General features: G+C 33.0%; 1 protein-coding gene across 4 annotated transcripts in view; it reads left to right on the top strand.

Annotated features, from left to right (window-relative positions):
- Positions 1 to 15,306, top strand: part of LOC107442639 (uncharacterized) — a 79,092-nt gene that overhangs the window by 8,218 nt on the left and 55,568 nt on the right. For all 4 annotated transcript variants that reach the window (XM_043053932.3, XM_043053934.3, XM_043053931.3 and 1 more), the window contains exons 2-3: positions 10,175 to 10,363; positions 12,930 to 13,118. In XM_043053932.3, coding sequence (XP_042909866.2) covers positions 10,175 to 10,363; positions 12,930 to 13,118 — 378 coding nt within the window. The remainder of the gene's footprint in view (positions 1 to 10,174; positions 10,364 to 12,929; positions 13,119 to 15,306) is intronic.

The following is a 15,306-nucleotide window of genomic DNA, read 5'->3' as shown; positions in this document are numbered from 1 at the left end:
ATTCCAAACTATGCATACGTATGTATATTATTGAAATTGTATAAGTTATTGAAAAAAAAAATAAAAAAAAAAATAATCACATTAAATAAGCACAATCTGGTGTATTCTATCAGAAGCACGCTTTTTTAAAACTAGACATTTGATGAATAAAGTGTTTTTTATTCAAAATTCTTTACTAAATTGCAAATAAATTATTAAATGACTAAAAAAGAAACATCGTGTTTTATAGTGTGAAAGAAATAAAAATAAAAAGATTAGCAAACGATTATTAGCGAAAAAAATATGAATGAAATTTTACGCTACGCGCGCGAAGTCAAGTTCCTCGCAAGTTTATCACATTTTAATATTAATCGCCCCAATTAGTTATTTCCTTATTGTCGCCAAATTATTTTTTTAAAAATAATTAATTTTAATTTTTCTCAGCTTCTAATAAATAAAAACAGTTGAAACTTTAGATTTTTCAATTGAAAAATATGTAGATTAATATGGTATAAAAAAATTCATACCTTATAATTCAATATTTTTTCATCCACACTTTAATTAAATAATAAAAAATAATAAATAATTATTAAAAATTATTTTTTGCATGAAATTATCTTTGGGTAAATGAGTTTTATGAGTGGGTGCAATTTTTTTTTGAATTGCTTCATTAGTTTTGAAAATATGACTGAAAACGCAAAAAGCGAAATTAACATTAAGGGGTACGAACTTTGAATCGCTCTCCTGACCAAACTATGGGGACCACATTTCCCAGATTGCGGCTACCCCCTATATTTTGAAGATAAGAAATCCAAATATGTAAAAAAAAATGCATGTTTATTCAGAGAAAGTACGTTTTTGTGTCTGATTTCGTAACTTAATTAATAGTTAGCACTAATTAATTAGTATATTTGAGGTCACCCTCAGGAACCATTAAGATTGACACTTAGTTCGTGAAAATCCGATCATTAGAACGAAAGTTATTCAGGGTGATTCGTTTTTTTTTTTTTGCGGACTGTACAACTAAAAAAAATATAAAATTATGAAGCCACTGCCTTATGAAACTAATATTTTTTGTTAAAAATTGATAAACTAGTTGTTCAGCTATAAGATGTATTTAATAATAATTTAGTCTATTTAATCTCTAATTAAATATATTAAATAGTTATCAACCGAGATATCATATTATCAAACTAAGATAGAAATCATAAAGAATTATAATTTATTTTATCAAAATTCATGTTCATTAAAGTGGTAAGATTACGAGTAAAAATAAGTCTTTCAAGTATAATAGCTGAAGATGCCTTTGACGCTAGATTTGGGACAAATCAATATGGTGGTCTCGATGAGGAATGCTTCTCCTGCGAGACGTTTACCGACTTCTCGCATTCTTACCTCCATGAGCACAATACTCAGAGCTAACTTATAGCTTGCATAGATATATTTTTGTTTTTCAAAAAAGTAATGCTCTTCAGCACAATCTGGTCCAGCAGTGGACTGATCGTTAAGACACGGTTCCCAGCAGATCACCGAAGTCAAGCATCACTGGCTGCTGTCAGTGTGCGGGTGGGTGAATACTTGGATCAGTTTGCGTAGGGACCGAGGGTGTGCGGTATTGGCTCTGTGCTACCGTAAAGTGCTCGACTTCGCGTGCAGGTCGTTGGGCTACCGAAGAGGGGGTGCCATCCCCTCCGCAGAGGATCAAAATTGTGATGGCATGTCCTCAGGGATGTTTCCCAGACCGTCGCCAATAGCCCATTGTGCAGCTCTAGTGTGACGTAAATTAACTACAACAACAACAATCTGAGAATATTGTCCCCAAGTACTTCCATAAGTGGCTGGGTGGCGCAGTTGGTTTGTCGTCGGCCTTCTGAGCCCAAGTCTTCGGGTTCGATCCCCGGCCCAGACACCGGATTTTCGGGATGCAGAAAATCCTCAGCGGCCATGTCGTATGATTATGCAGCATGTAAAAGATCCCTGGAGTGCCTCATTGGTTCTTGGCATTTCCGGCAAAATTAAATTCCTAGTGCACTTTAGCATCCAAATAGAGTCTCGGTGCTGCCATCTAGTGTGGCAGAAACTAGACGTCCAAATTAACATGACCAACGGTATCTCACCCATTGTGGTGGTCCTGAAAGAGTGGATACCACCTCTGGAGAACGCACTAGGTCTGCTCATCGGCAAGACCGATTGTGCAGCTCATTGGAAATAAAAAAAAAATAAAAACTTCCATAAGTTTTATCAATAAGATAAGAACTGGTAGCATGTATTTTCCATTATTAATTTTTAACCTGGAAAAGCAAAAGTAGTAAGTTCGCTTAAATATTTTCTTCTGCATTTGCGATTTTTGGAGAAAATATTTTCAAGTGGTTGATAGTGGACCAACCACAGAACTTAGGACAGTTTAAAAGTGGGTAACGATCTGTGATTAGAAAAAAGTACAGTATAAATAATGATAGCAATGACGAATTTGGGTATCATAATTATTTCATTACATTTTTTTAATTTATTTTGAAGGAGCAAAAAAATGTGTTTTCCATTAACATTCCTTAAAAATTTACACTCTTAGGAGAAGATACTTTACAACTGTATTTAAACAGAGTTTGAGCTAATCTTTAAAAAATTTTCATCAATTTTGAGAAAAGTAAGACATAAATTTTTAATTTTTCATAGGGTACCCTGTCGCACAAATTTTCACTTAAGTTTTAAAGAGTGAAGGGGGGGGGAATAGATAAAGGAATTCTTAAATCTTTTTACTGTAACAAATTCGACGCTGGAAATTTCCAGTATTTTTGTTTAATCTTTTCATACATTTAAGGCAGGTAAATTCCTCTTCAAAATATGGAGAAACGTCTTCTAGAGTAGAGGTTTTCAATGTTTTTCATTCCGGAACTCAGTTGAAATTAGAAAAGCATCGCGGAGAATTACATTTTATCTCTCAGCTCGATCAGATGGCCATACCTGCCAACTTTTACGCATTTGGCGTAAAATTTTATTTTTATATTTAAAGTGGTAGTAAATATATACTAGTTTTTCTTTTATGAACTTAATTTTTTAATGACTTTGATCACCATTATTCTTAAAAAAATTAAGCATATATATTAATATGGGTTGTTAAGTTAAGATTTTTCTAATACAACGTATTTCTTTGCCTAAAATAGAAATTTTAATTCCGTTTTATTACCACTGGGGAAAATCATAATGGAAGGAATTAAAAGTTGGCAGGTATGGATTGCATTTAGTAAATTAAACGATGCTACAGCATTAACTTGTTCACGCCGGGAAAAGTGAAAATACTGGTAGAAGAACTATTTCAGTATTAGATAATATTCGGGAGGAGTTAATTTATTCTCAACAATAACAATTCACTGTAAGGAAATTTATCACGGCGAAGAAGCAATTCATTATAAAAATTGCATCCGTTAAAAACAATTGGTAGTTATGAATTTTTATTATTCCCGGAAAAAAACTAAGAAATGAAATTTATTGTTACCAGTTTTTACTCCGGTGAGCTGCCAAGATGAGACAATCTAGCGTGACCCACCGGTGGGTCACCCCGGCGTGAATGTGTTAATAAAGTGAGGTCATTTTGTCATTTTAAAATTTCAAAACATTAGATTTTTTCTTTCTTTAATAATGTAGTTATATTTCGACTTCTTTCCTGAAGATATTAGATTTCTTAGTTCCTATTTATACATTAGATTTCTACATTCTGTCTTCAAGACATTAGATTTCCTAGTTATTCTTCAAAGCATTAAATTTGTTCAGTTGCCTCATCAAAACATTGTTTTTCTTCGTTGTTTCTTTAACATACTATATTTCTTCGTTCTCGCTTCAAGTCATTGGAATTCTGCATTCTGTCTTCAAGACATTAGATTTCCTCGTTATTCTTCAAAGCATTAAATTAGCTCGGTTGCCTCTTCAAAACATTGTTTTTCTTCGTTGTTTCTTTAACATACTATATTTCTTCGTTCTCGCTTCAAGTCATTGGAATTCTGCATTCTGTCTTCAAGACATTAGATTTCCTCGTTATTCTTCAAATCATTAAATTAGCTCGGTTGCCTCTTCAAAACATTGTTTTTCTTCGTTGTTTCTTTAACATACTATATTTCTTCGTTCTCGCTTCAAGTCATTGGAGTTCTGCATTCTGTCTTCAAGACATTAGATTTCCTCGTTATTCTTCAAAGCATTAAATTAGCTCAGTTGCCTCATCAAAACATTGTTTTTCTTCGTTGTTTCTTTAACATACTATATTTCTTCGTTCTCGCTTCAAGTCATTGGAGTTCTGCATTCTGTCTTCACGACATTAGATTTCCTCGTTATTCTTCAAAGCATTAAATTAGCTCGGTTGCCTCTTCAAAACATTGTTTTTCTTCGTTGTTTCCTTAACATACTATATTTCTTCGTTCTCGCTTCAAGTCATTGGAGTTCTGCATTCTGTCTTCACGACATTAGATTTCCTCGTTATTCTTCAAAGCATTAAATTAGCTCGGTTGCCTCTTCAAAACATTGTTTTTCTTCGTTGTTTCTTTAACATACTATATTTCTTCGTTCTCGCTTCAAGTCATTGGAATTCTGCATTCTGTCTTCAAGACATTAGATTTCCTCGTTATTCTTCAAAGCATTAAATTAGCTCGGTTGCCTCTTCAAAACATTGTTTTTCTTCGTTGTTTCCTTAACATACTATATTTCTTCGTTCTCGCTTCAAGTCATTGGAATTCTGCATTCTGTCTTCAAGACATTAGATTTCCTCGTTATTCTTCAAAGCATTAAATTAGCTCGGTTGCCTCTTCAAAACATTGTTTTTCTTCGTTGTTTCTTTAACATACTATATTTCTTCGTTCTCGCTTCAAGTCATTGGAGTTCTGCATTCTGTCTTCAAGACATTACATTTCCTCGTTATTCTTCAAAGCATTAAATTAGCTCGGTTGCCTCTTCAAAACATTGTTTTTCTTCGTTGTTTCTTTAACATACTATATTTCTTCGTTCTCGCTTCAAGTCATTGGAATTCTGCATTCTGTTTTCAAGACATTACATTTCCTCGTTATTCTTCAAAGCATTAAATTAGCTCGGTTGCCTCTTCAAAACATTGTTTTTCTTCGTTGTTTCCTTAACATACTATATTTCTTCGTTCTCGCTTCAAGTCATTGGAGTTCTGCATTCTGTCTTCAAGACATTAGATTTCCTCGTTATTCTTCAAAGCATTAAATTAGCTCGGTTGCCTCTTCAAAACATTGTTTTTCTTCGTTGTTTCTTTAACATACTATATTTCTTCGTTCTCGCTTCAAGTCATTGGAATTCTGCATTCTGTCTTCAAGACATTAGATTTCCTCGTTATTCTTCAAAGCATTAAATTAGCTCGGTTGCCTCTTCAAAACATTGTTTTTCTTCGTTGTTTCTTTAACATACTATATTTCTTCGTTCTCGCTTCAAGTCATTGGAATTCTGCATTCTGTCTTCAAGACATTAGATTTCCTCGTTATTCTTCAAAGCATTAAATTAGCTCGGTTGCCTCTTCAAAACATTGTTTTTCTTCGTTGTTTCTTTAACATACTATATTTCTTCGTTCTCGCTTCAAGTCATTGGAATTCTGCATTCTGTCTTCAAGACATTAGATTTCCTCGTTATCCTTCAAATCATTAAATTAGCTCGGTTGCCTCTTCAAAACATTGTTTTTCTTCGTTGTTTCTTTAACATACTATATTTCTTCGTTCTCGCTTCAAGTCATTGGAATTCTGCATTCTGTCTTCAAGACATTAGATTTCCTCGTTATTCTTCAAAGCATTAAATTAGCTCGGTTGCCTCTTCAAAACATTGTTTTTCTTCGTTGTTTCTTTAACATACTATATTTCTTCGTTCTCGCTTCAAGTCATTGGAGTTCTGCATTCTGTCTTCAAGACATTAGATTTCCTCGTTATTCTTCAAAGCATTAAATTAGCTCGGTTGCCTCTTCAAAACATTGTTTTTCTTCGTTGTTTCCTTAACATACTATATTTCTTCGTTCTCGCTTCAAGTCATTGGAATTCTGCATTCTGTCTTCAAGACATTAGATTTCCTCGTTATTCTTCAAAGCATTAAATTAGCTCGGTTGCCTCTTCAAAACATTGTTTTTCTTCGTTGTTTCTTTAACATACTATATTTCTTCGTTCTCGCTTCAAGTCATTGGAGTTCTGCATTCTGTCTTCACGACATTAGATTTCCTCGTTATTCTTCAAAGCATTAAATTAGCTCGGTTGCCTCTTCAAAACATTGTTTTTCTTCGTTGTTTCCTTAACATACTATATTTCTTCGTTCTCGCTTCAAGTCATTGGAGTTCTGCATTCTGTCTTCAAGACATTAGATTTCCTCGTTATTCTTCAAAGCATTAAATTAGCTCGGTTGCCTCTTCAAAACATTGTTTTTCTTCGTTGTTTCTTTAACATACTATATTTCTTCGTTCTCGCTTCAAGTCATTGGAATTCTGCATTCTGTCTTCAAGACATTAGATTTCCTCGTTATTCTTCAAAGCATTAAATTAGCTCGGTTGCCTCTTCAAAACATTGTTTTTCTTCGTTGTTTCCTTAACATACTATATTTCTTCGTTCTCGCTTCAAGTCATTGGAGTTCTGCATTCTGTCTTCAAGACATTAGATTTCCTCGTTATTCTTCAAAGCATTAAATTAGCTCGGTTGCCTCTTCAAAACATTGTTTTTCTTCGTTGTTTCTTTAACATACTATATTTCTTCGTTCTCGCTTCAAGTCATTGGAATTCTGCATTCTGTTTTCAAGACATTACATTTCCTCGTTATTCTTCAAAGCATTAAATTAGCTCGGTTGCCTCTTCAAAACATTGTTTTTCTTCGTTGTTTCCTTAACATACTATATTTCTTCGTTCTCGCTTCAAGTCATTGGAGTTCTGCATTCTGTCTTCAAGACATTAGATTTCCTCGTTATTCTTCAAAGCATTAAATTAGCTCGGTTGCCTCTTCAAAACATTGTTTTTCTTCGTTGTTTCTTTAACATACTATATTTCTTCGTTCTCGCTTCAAGTCATTGGAATTCTGCATTCTGTCTTCAAGACATTAGATTTCCTCGTTATTCTTCAAAGCATTAAATTAGCTCGGTTGCCTCTTCAAAACATTGTTTTTCTTCGTTGTTTCTTTAACATACTATATTTCTTCGTTCTCGCTTCAAGTCATTGGAATTCTGCATTCTGTCTTCAAGACATTAGATTTCCTCGTTATTCTTCAAAGCATTAAATTAGCTCGGTTGCCTCTTCAAAACATTGTTTTTCTTCGTTGTTTCTTTAACATACTATATTTCTTCGTTCTCGCTTCAAGTCATTGGAATTCTGCATTCTGTCTTCAAGACATTAGATTTCCTCGTTATCCTTCAAATCATTAAATTAGCTCAGTCGCCTCTTCAAAACATTGTTTTTCTTCGTTGTTTCTTTAACATACTATATTTCTTCGTTCTCGCTTCAAGTCATTGGAGTTCTGCATTCTGTCTTCAAGACATTAGATTTCCTCGTTATCCTTCAAATCATTAAATTAGCTCGGTTGCCTCTTCAAAACATTGTTTTTCTTCGTTGTTTCTTTAACATACTATATTTCTTCGTTCTCGCTTCAAGTCATTGGAATTCTGCATTCTGTCTTCAAGACATTAGATTTCCTCGTTATTCTTCAAAGCATTAAATTAGCTCGGTTGCCTCTTCAAAACATTGTTTTTCTTCGTTGTTTCTTTAACATACTATATTTCTTCGTTCTCGCTTCAAGTCATTGGAGTTCTGCATTCTGTCTTCAAGACATTAGATTTCCTCGTTATTCTTCAAAGCATTAAATTAGCTCGGTTGCCTCTTCAAAACATTGTTTTTCTTCGTTGTTTCTTTAACATACTATATTTCTTCGTTCTCGCTTCAAGTCATTGGAGTTCTGCATTCTGTCTTCAAGACATTAGATTTCCTCGTTATTCTTCAAAGCATTAAATTAGCTCGGTTGCCTCTTCAAAACATTGTTTTTCTTCGTTGTTTCTTTAACATACTATATTTCTTCGTTCTCGCTTCAAGTCATTGGAATTCTGCATTCTGTCTTCAAGACATTAGATTTCCTCGTTATCTTCAAATCATTAAATTAGCTCGGTTGCCTCTTCAAAACATTGTTTTTCTTCGTTGTTTCTTTAACATACTATATTTCTTCGTTCTCGCTTCAAGTCATTGGAGTTCTGCATTCTGTCTTCAAGACATTAGATTTCCTCGTTATTCTTCAAAGCATTAAATTAGCTCGGTTGCCTCTTCAATACATTGTTTTTCTTCGTTGTTTCTTTAACATACTATATTTCTTCGTTCTCGCTTCAAGTCATTGGAATTCTGCATTCTGTCTTCAAGACATTAGATTTCCTCGTTATTCTTCAAAGCATTAAATTAGCTCGGTTGCCTCTTCAAAACATTGTTTTTCTTCGTTGTTTCTTTAACATACTATATTTCTTCGTTCTCGCTTCAAGTCATTGGAGTTCTGCATTCTGTCTTCAAGACATTAGATTTCCTCGTTATTCTTCAAAGCATTAAATTAGCTCGGTTGCCTCTTCAAAACATTGTTTTTCTTCGTTGTTTCTTTAACATACTATATTTCTTCGTTCTCGCTTCAAGTCATTGGAGTTCTGCATTCTGTCTTCAAGACATTAGATTTCCTCGTTATTCTTCAAAGCATTAAATTAGCTCGGTTGCCTCTACAAAACATTGTTTTTCTTCGTTGTTTCTTTAACATACTATATTTCTTCGTTCTCGCTTCAAGTCATTGGAATTCTGCATTCTGTCTTCAAGACATTAGATTTCCTCGTTATCCTTCAAATCATTAAATTAGCTCGGTTGCCTCTTCAAAACATTGTTTTTCTTCGTTGTTTCTTTAACATACTATATTTCTTCGTTCTCGCTTCAAGTCATTGGAGTTCTGCATTCTGTCTTCAAGACATTAGATTTCCTCGTTATTCTTCAAAGCATTAAATTAGCTCGGTTGCCTCTTCAAAACATTGTTTTTCTTCGTTGTTTCTTTAACATACTATATTTCTTCGTTCTCGCTTCAAGTCATTGGAATTCTGCATTCTGTCTTCAAGACATTAGATTTCCTCGTTATCCTTCAAATCATTAAATTAGCTCAGTCTCCTCTTCAAAACATTGTTTTTCTTCGTTGTTTCTTTAACATACTATATTTCTTCGTTCTCGCTTCAAGTCATTGGAATTCTGCATTCAGTCTTCAAGACATTAGATTTCCTCGTTATCCTTCAAAGCATTAAATTAGCTCAGTCGCCTCTTCAAAACATTGTTTTTCTTCGTTGTTTCTTTAACATACTATATTTCTTCGTTCTCGCTTCAAGTCATTGGAATTCTGCATTCTTTCTTCAAGACATTAGATTTCTTCGTTCCAGTTTCATGACATTAGATTTCTCGGCTCTCTTTTCAAGACATTAGATTTCTTTCTTTCTTTAACACGTTTAATGGCATGGGGGTCACCGGTAGAATTATTAGAAACACGTAATTCTAGTAAATTTTTATGTTATTATCATTACTAAAATGGTTTGAAGAAATTAATGCTATATAGAAAACACAAAAATAGTTTTATTTATTTGCACAGAGATACCAAATTGCTCCAGACAGCGAATAAATATTTCAAAGTGGTATTTATTAATTGTAATTCTTGGTTTAATAAATTCAATTTAGTAGATTTTTATCTACTGTTAAAAGGTAGGCAAAATTTACCGAATATATAAAAAATTTTGCTAGTAGTTGACATTTATGCACTAGGTTTCATAGTTTCTTCTTCGAGGCATTATATTTTGCTAGAGTTCTCTTCAAGACATTAGACTTAGCATATTTCTGCTCTACGAAGGTAGTCACTCTTCAGAAAAATGAAAAAACTGGTAAGAAAAGATCGATGAAATAAAATATTTGTAAATTTAATTCCTCTCTTACAGCTAAATTCCTGAAATTGTCATGAAATTAAAGCCTATAAAATATATGATAACCTCATAAATTAACCGTCAATATTTTTTAAACATTTCCAGACCGTGGCTTACTTTTCTGCAGAATGTAGCAGTCGCCTTTCGTTCTCAAGAGACGCGCTGTTATATATTTAAATAGAAGTAGTTCAATTCCTTCTGCTTGCTATTAAAAATTTTATGGTACATGAACTTTTAATTTGATATTTTTCTTTTTATGAATCAGGCCGTGTTGATAGATCTTGTGATTATAATGGAGAAAATTATAAGCATGGCGAAGAATGGAATCCCCATCCATGCAGAGTATGCAAATGCCGCCGTAAGACCATCGTATGTGACGTTGAAGACTGTCCCGAAATAAAATGCAAAACTCAGAAATACGTTCCCATTGGAAAATGCTGTCCTACATGTATAGGTAGGTATCTTCTATGAAAAGTTTAAATAGAATTACTTCGACACATTTTAAGATGAACTTTATATAAAATTAGCATCATATCTGGAAAGTTAATTGACACTATGTCAACTCGATTCACAAAAGTTACACAAATTATTTTATTTTTTAATTTTACAAATCCTACAGATTATTTTATCTCTACTTGTCGCATTTTTACTTACAGAACTGCAGAAAAATTACTGTTTTAAATTTTTTTTAAAAATTATTTTATTGCAAACGTATAAGTTGAAACTCAAATTTAATGATAGTAAAACTGCGAGGAAAAAAAAGGCTGTAGTAAAATTTTCAACGCAGAAACACATTTCTTACTGATGTTCATTTGTTTATATTGAAAAATAAGAAGAAAAGTACAAATTTAGATTCATGCTCTCTCATACAGGGAATTTGATTGAACTAAAATAACCTCGCGGGCAAGGTTTTCAAATTTTGAAAGTATACTAAGCAATCAATAAATAGCAACTGATTCTAAAAACTTCGAAATGAAGGAAGTTTCTCAAGGACAGTAACCTTCATAAACATTTCATCATTGTCATCAACAAAATTTATTTAGGCTCCTGGGCCCTTTTCCCATCCCATTATAGAGTTTTGACTTTAAACTGGTACTTTCTGGTAACTGGAAACCAAATTGGAGTGAAAATATTAAATATTTTGTATTCCACATAAAGATGCGTCGCTACAAAAATATGCAGCCATTGGCGTGCGGTTTCTGCCTACTTTCAGGTTTTCAAAAGTAAAAATTTCATTAAATCCTGCGGTATTACAATTTGTTGCTTTTTTAAAAATTGGCATTTAAGCTTTGTAATAGGATGGTCTAAAAAAATCAACATTGAGATCTCGATGCATGTTCTTATTTTGGATAAACCATCTTGTTGTGTTATTTTTTGGAGTATTTTATTGAGTATCTTTTGAGTTACTCTAGGAGTGATGGGGAAAAGGTTGGGGATGCGTAAGGACGATTTATTGAAATTTAGAGTAAGCGTTTAAATCTCAATTCTACTTTAGAGTTTTGGAGAAGAATTTGTAATATGTGACAGGCTGCTTGTGGATCATTGATAGTTTATTTTATATGATCTTTCTAGTTGAATTTGCTGTTAATAACCAGACCAAGATATTTTGCCTTCTTGATAATAGAAATAGTTTCTTTAACCCCTTGGGGACGGGTGATTCAGAAAAGCATTCGTATAAAATCAGAATCAAGTTGCAATTAAATTAAAAACGGTAACTTAAATGTAGTCGTTACTAATTTGACAGACTTACTTTGCTTTTATTTTAATTATTGTTAGTTTAATCATATATATAATCAATGTTAATTCAAAGTATAACTAAATAGTTTTATTTTGAACAAAGTAATGGTGAATTAAATAAATCAAACAATTCTAACTCCGCCTACAAATAAACTGCTAAAGAAATACTTTGATTACCAGTTTTATCTTCTTACCCTGATTGATGCGGTTTTTTGCTGTCACGTATTTGTGACAGTCGGCGCGAAAGGGTTAAAGAGAATAATTTTGTTCTTTGGGAGAAAGACTTTTCTTTTATGTTGGGTAATTAGAAGTTGAGATTTTTCTCCATTAACTTTAACCCTTTCGCGCCGACTGTCACAAATACGTGCCAGCATAAAACCCTATCAACCAGGATAAAAAGATAAAACTGGTAATCAAAGTAATTCTTTAGTAATTCTAATTGTAATTATTTGATTTATTTAATTCACCATTACTTTGTTCAAAATAAAACCATTTAGTTATACTTTGAACTAACATTGATTATATGATTAAACTAACAATAATTAAGGTGCGTAAGTCTGTCCACTAACAATAGTCTAATAAGTCTGCCTAACTAGCAATAATTAAGCAAAGTAAGTCTGTCAAATTAGCAACGACTGCATTTAAGTTACCGTTTTTATTTAATTACATCCTGATTCTGATTTTGTACCAATGCTTTTCTGAATCACCCGTCCCCCAAGGGGTTAAACTTCCTGCCTAGGCACTAAGTCTCAATTTCATTCAGCCTTTCCAGGAGTTTTTGTCGGGTAATGGTCTGTTTTTTTTTTGGACCGCGCAACAATCCCTGTGTCATCAGCATTATACAGTTATACTGTTAAAATTCTGTCTGTTCACAGAAAAAACATTCGTAAATAATATAAATAGTTTGGGCCCTAGGGATACTTCCCTGTGGCATTCCTGCCTCACCCAAACATTTTTTTACAAGTGCATAACTTTAAATTCAAAATTAATGATTAATTTAGGGATGAATTGTTCCTAGCAGTGCATTTCTGTGTTACTTACAGTATGCTGCTTTTTAAAAAGATATTGGTTTATATTTTCTGATCGGCACACTTTTTTTAAATGTTTTTATATTTTTGACTAGTAAAGCGTTTTTAACATCTCCCTGCAATCTAATAATATTCCGATTAAGGAGCAAGTACAACCTTGGCTAGGTACTCCGCACCCAGAATTCAAATAGTTTTTAAAATGAATGTTATAAGTTTAAATCCAAATTTAATCTTCTCTTTTTTCATATGAAACAGGTTATGATGATAGATCTTGTAACCGTAACGGAGAGTTATTTAAGCACGGCGAAGAATGGAATCCCGATCCGTGTACGACATGTAAATGTCGCCGTAGAAGGATCGGCTGTGAAAAAGAGGTTTGTCCTGAGATGGAGTGTGAAAGTCAAAAACGCATTCCTGTTGGAAAATGTTGTCCCGTATGTGCAGGTACGTAAATAAATAAATATTAAGCGATGAAATTGCCAAACGTTACGTTGGCAGAAATGTTAGATATTGCTTTTCTTATTTTTATTTCAGGAAAATAAATTATTTTTTACTACCATTATTTTTGATAGTTTTATCAAATTAAATTTTGAATGTTACATTTTGCATACCCTCCAACTGCTACGGAATTTCCGTAGTTTCAGAAATCTTCTTTTCAGACGGTAGCAAAATTAATGTCTTAATATTTAAAAAAAATTAATTTTAGCGTAACTTGTCCACTATAACTTATAAAAGTGCAGGCCATATGGCTAGATTCTTAAGTTCTGATAAAAGTTTTACAAGAGATCCATTTGCTTTAAAAATTTCTACTTTGGTTCGCTACCATTAGAAAGAATTATTTTCAAAATCCTCATAAGTTGGAGGGTATGCATTTTGCAGAGATGCCAACTTGCTCCGGACAGCAAATATATATTTTACAGTGGTAGTTTGTCAACTGTGATTCTTGATGTAATAAATTTGATTCAGTAGATTTTCATCCACCACTATTTCTAAATAATTTGTAGGCTTAGATAATTCACCACTTTTCAATACTTAAGTCAAGCCATACCTTTTAAAAAGCAAGCAAAAATAGTCAAATATTTGCAAAATTTACTTTGTAGTTCTTTACCGTTTTTTTAATTATTTTGTCTTGTCCGGAGCAGTTGGCATCTTTGCATTTTGTTATAAGAACTTTAATTATTCATTAAAATTTTAATTCAGCTCAGACAGAAGGTGCTTCATCCATACAAGGCATTCCGAATGTTTGTGTTTAAGTTTTAACAAAATATTGGGTAGTTCAGTAGTTAATAATTAATTGGGTGAGAAGGTAAATCTGAACCCGTAAGTGTATACACGTGGTTGAAAAAATAAACTCTGAACACCAATAGTGCCTCTAATACGGTTGAATTGCTCGGTTGCCAACACGTTAGGGAATTTGTATTAAAACCATAAATGTAGATGGAAAAAAATAAATATTCAACTGTTGTAGTGCCTCTTATAATCTTGGGCAGCTTAGTTGTTAATTAATTATTAACTGAGTGAGGGAGTTCAGGGCTCAGTCTGAATCCATTGCAAGCATAAGTGGATATATATATATATATATATGTAATAAGCGAGACAACAACCTCTATGTTATCCCGCCAGACGTCGCTCATCTGAACGAAAGGCATAGAACTTTCTTGATGTAAATGAAGAGAGTCAGTTGATATTGTTTCTAAGTGAAACTGGTAACCTTAGTGGTTAAGACTCTAAGTGATATTAGTTAATTGAAATATGTTTCTGTGTGAAATTGGAACCTGTGTGGTTCGATCTTAATTGTTTAAGAGTCTGTGTGACTCATATTATTATTAAAGAATAAGCATAATCATTAAATGTCTTGATTGACTTTATTAATGGTAACCAAGGCATTTACACACATATATATATATATATATAAACATACGCAACAGACAATGTTTCTTCTGATACTGTTGAGTTGCTCAGTTTTCAATTAATTATTAATTAGAGCTTTCGGATTATATCTATAAATGTATGTGTGCAGGTGGGTAAGAAAATATAATTGTTGTCGTTGGCTATTAAGGCATCTATAATTTTTCCAGTGGCGTCATCTACGGCCGAGAATTCGACTTCTGCCACTCCCGTTTTATAGGGCGAACCCATTCATATCCACAGATCATAATTTAGACCTGAAAACGAAAACAAAAAAATATACATACATATATATAGATATAAATACGCCGACCAGGTGGCCGAGTGGTTAGCGTGTCTGACTGCGGAGTAATTTGCCGCGGGTTCGAATCCTGCTCAGGGCATGGATGTTTCTTTCTCTCTCTGTGTTCAATGTCCTTTCTCCTTTGTGTGAATGTGACCCGCCCTATAAACAGGTTTGTGGTCGTGTGACGTGGGCGACGCTGCTCCACCGCCGTGGCTTCGCCACAGGTGCCCACTGGGTAACGAGAAGAGAGTAGCAGTTCTTGCATTCCTGTGGCCAATAGGACAATCCCCAAGTGCCCGCCAGTAAATATATATATATACAATATATATATATATATATATATATATATATATATATATATATATATATATATATATATATATATATATATATATATATATATATATATATATATATATATATATATATATATATATG

This window comes from Parasteatoda tepidariorum, chromosome 9, assembly GCF_982258835.1.
Source record: "Parasteatoda tepidariorum strain Cologne lab strain chromosome 9, Ptep-v5.0, whole genome shotgun sequence".
Lineage (NCBI taxonomy): Eukaryota > Metazoa > Arthropoda > Arachnida > Araneae > Theridiidae > Parasteatoda > Parasteatoda tepidariorum.
The sequence above is the reverse complement of the archived record's forward strand: the minus strand, read 5'-3'. Positions and strand labels throughout refer to the sequence as shown.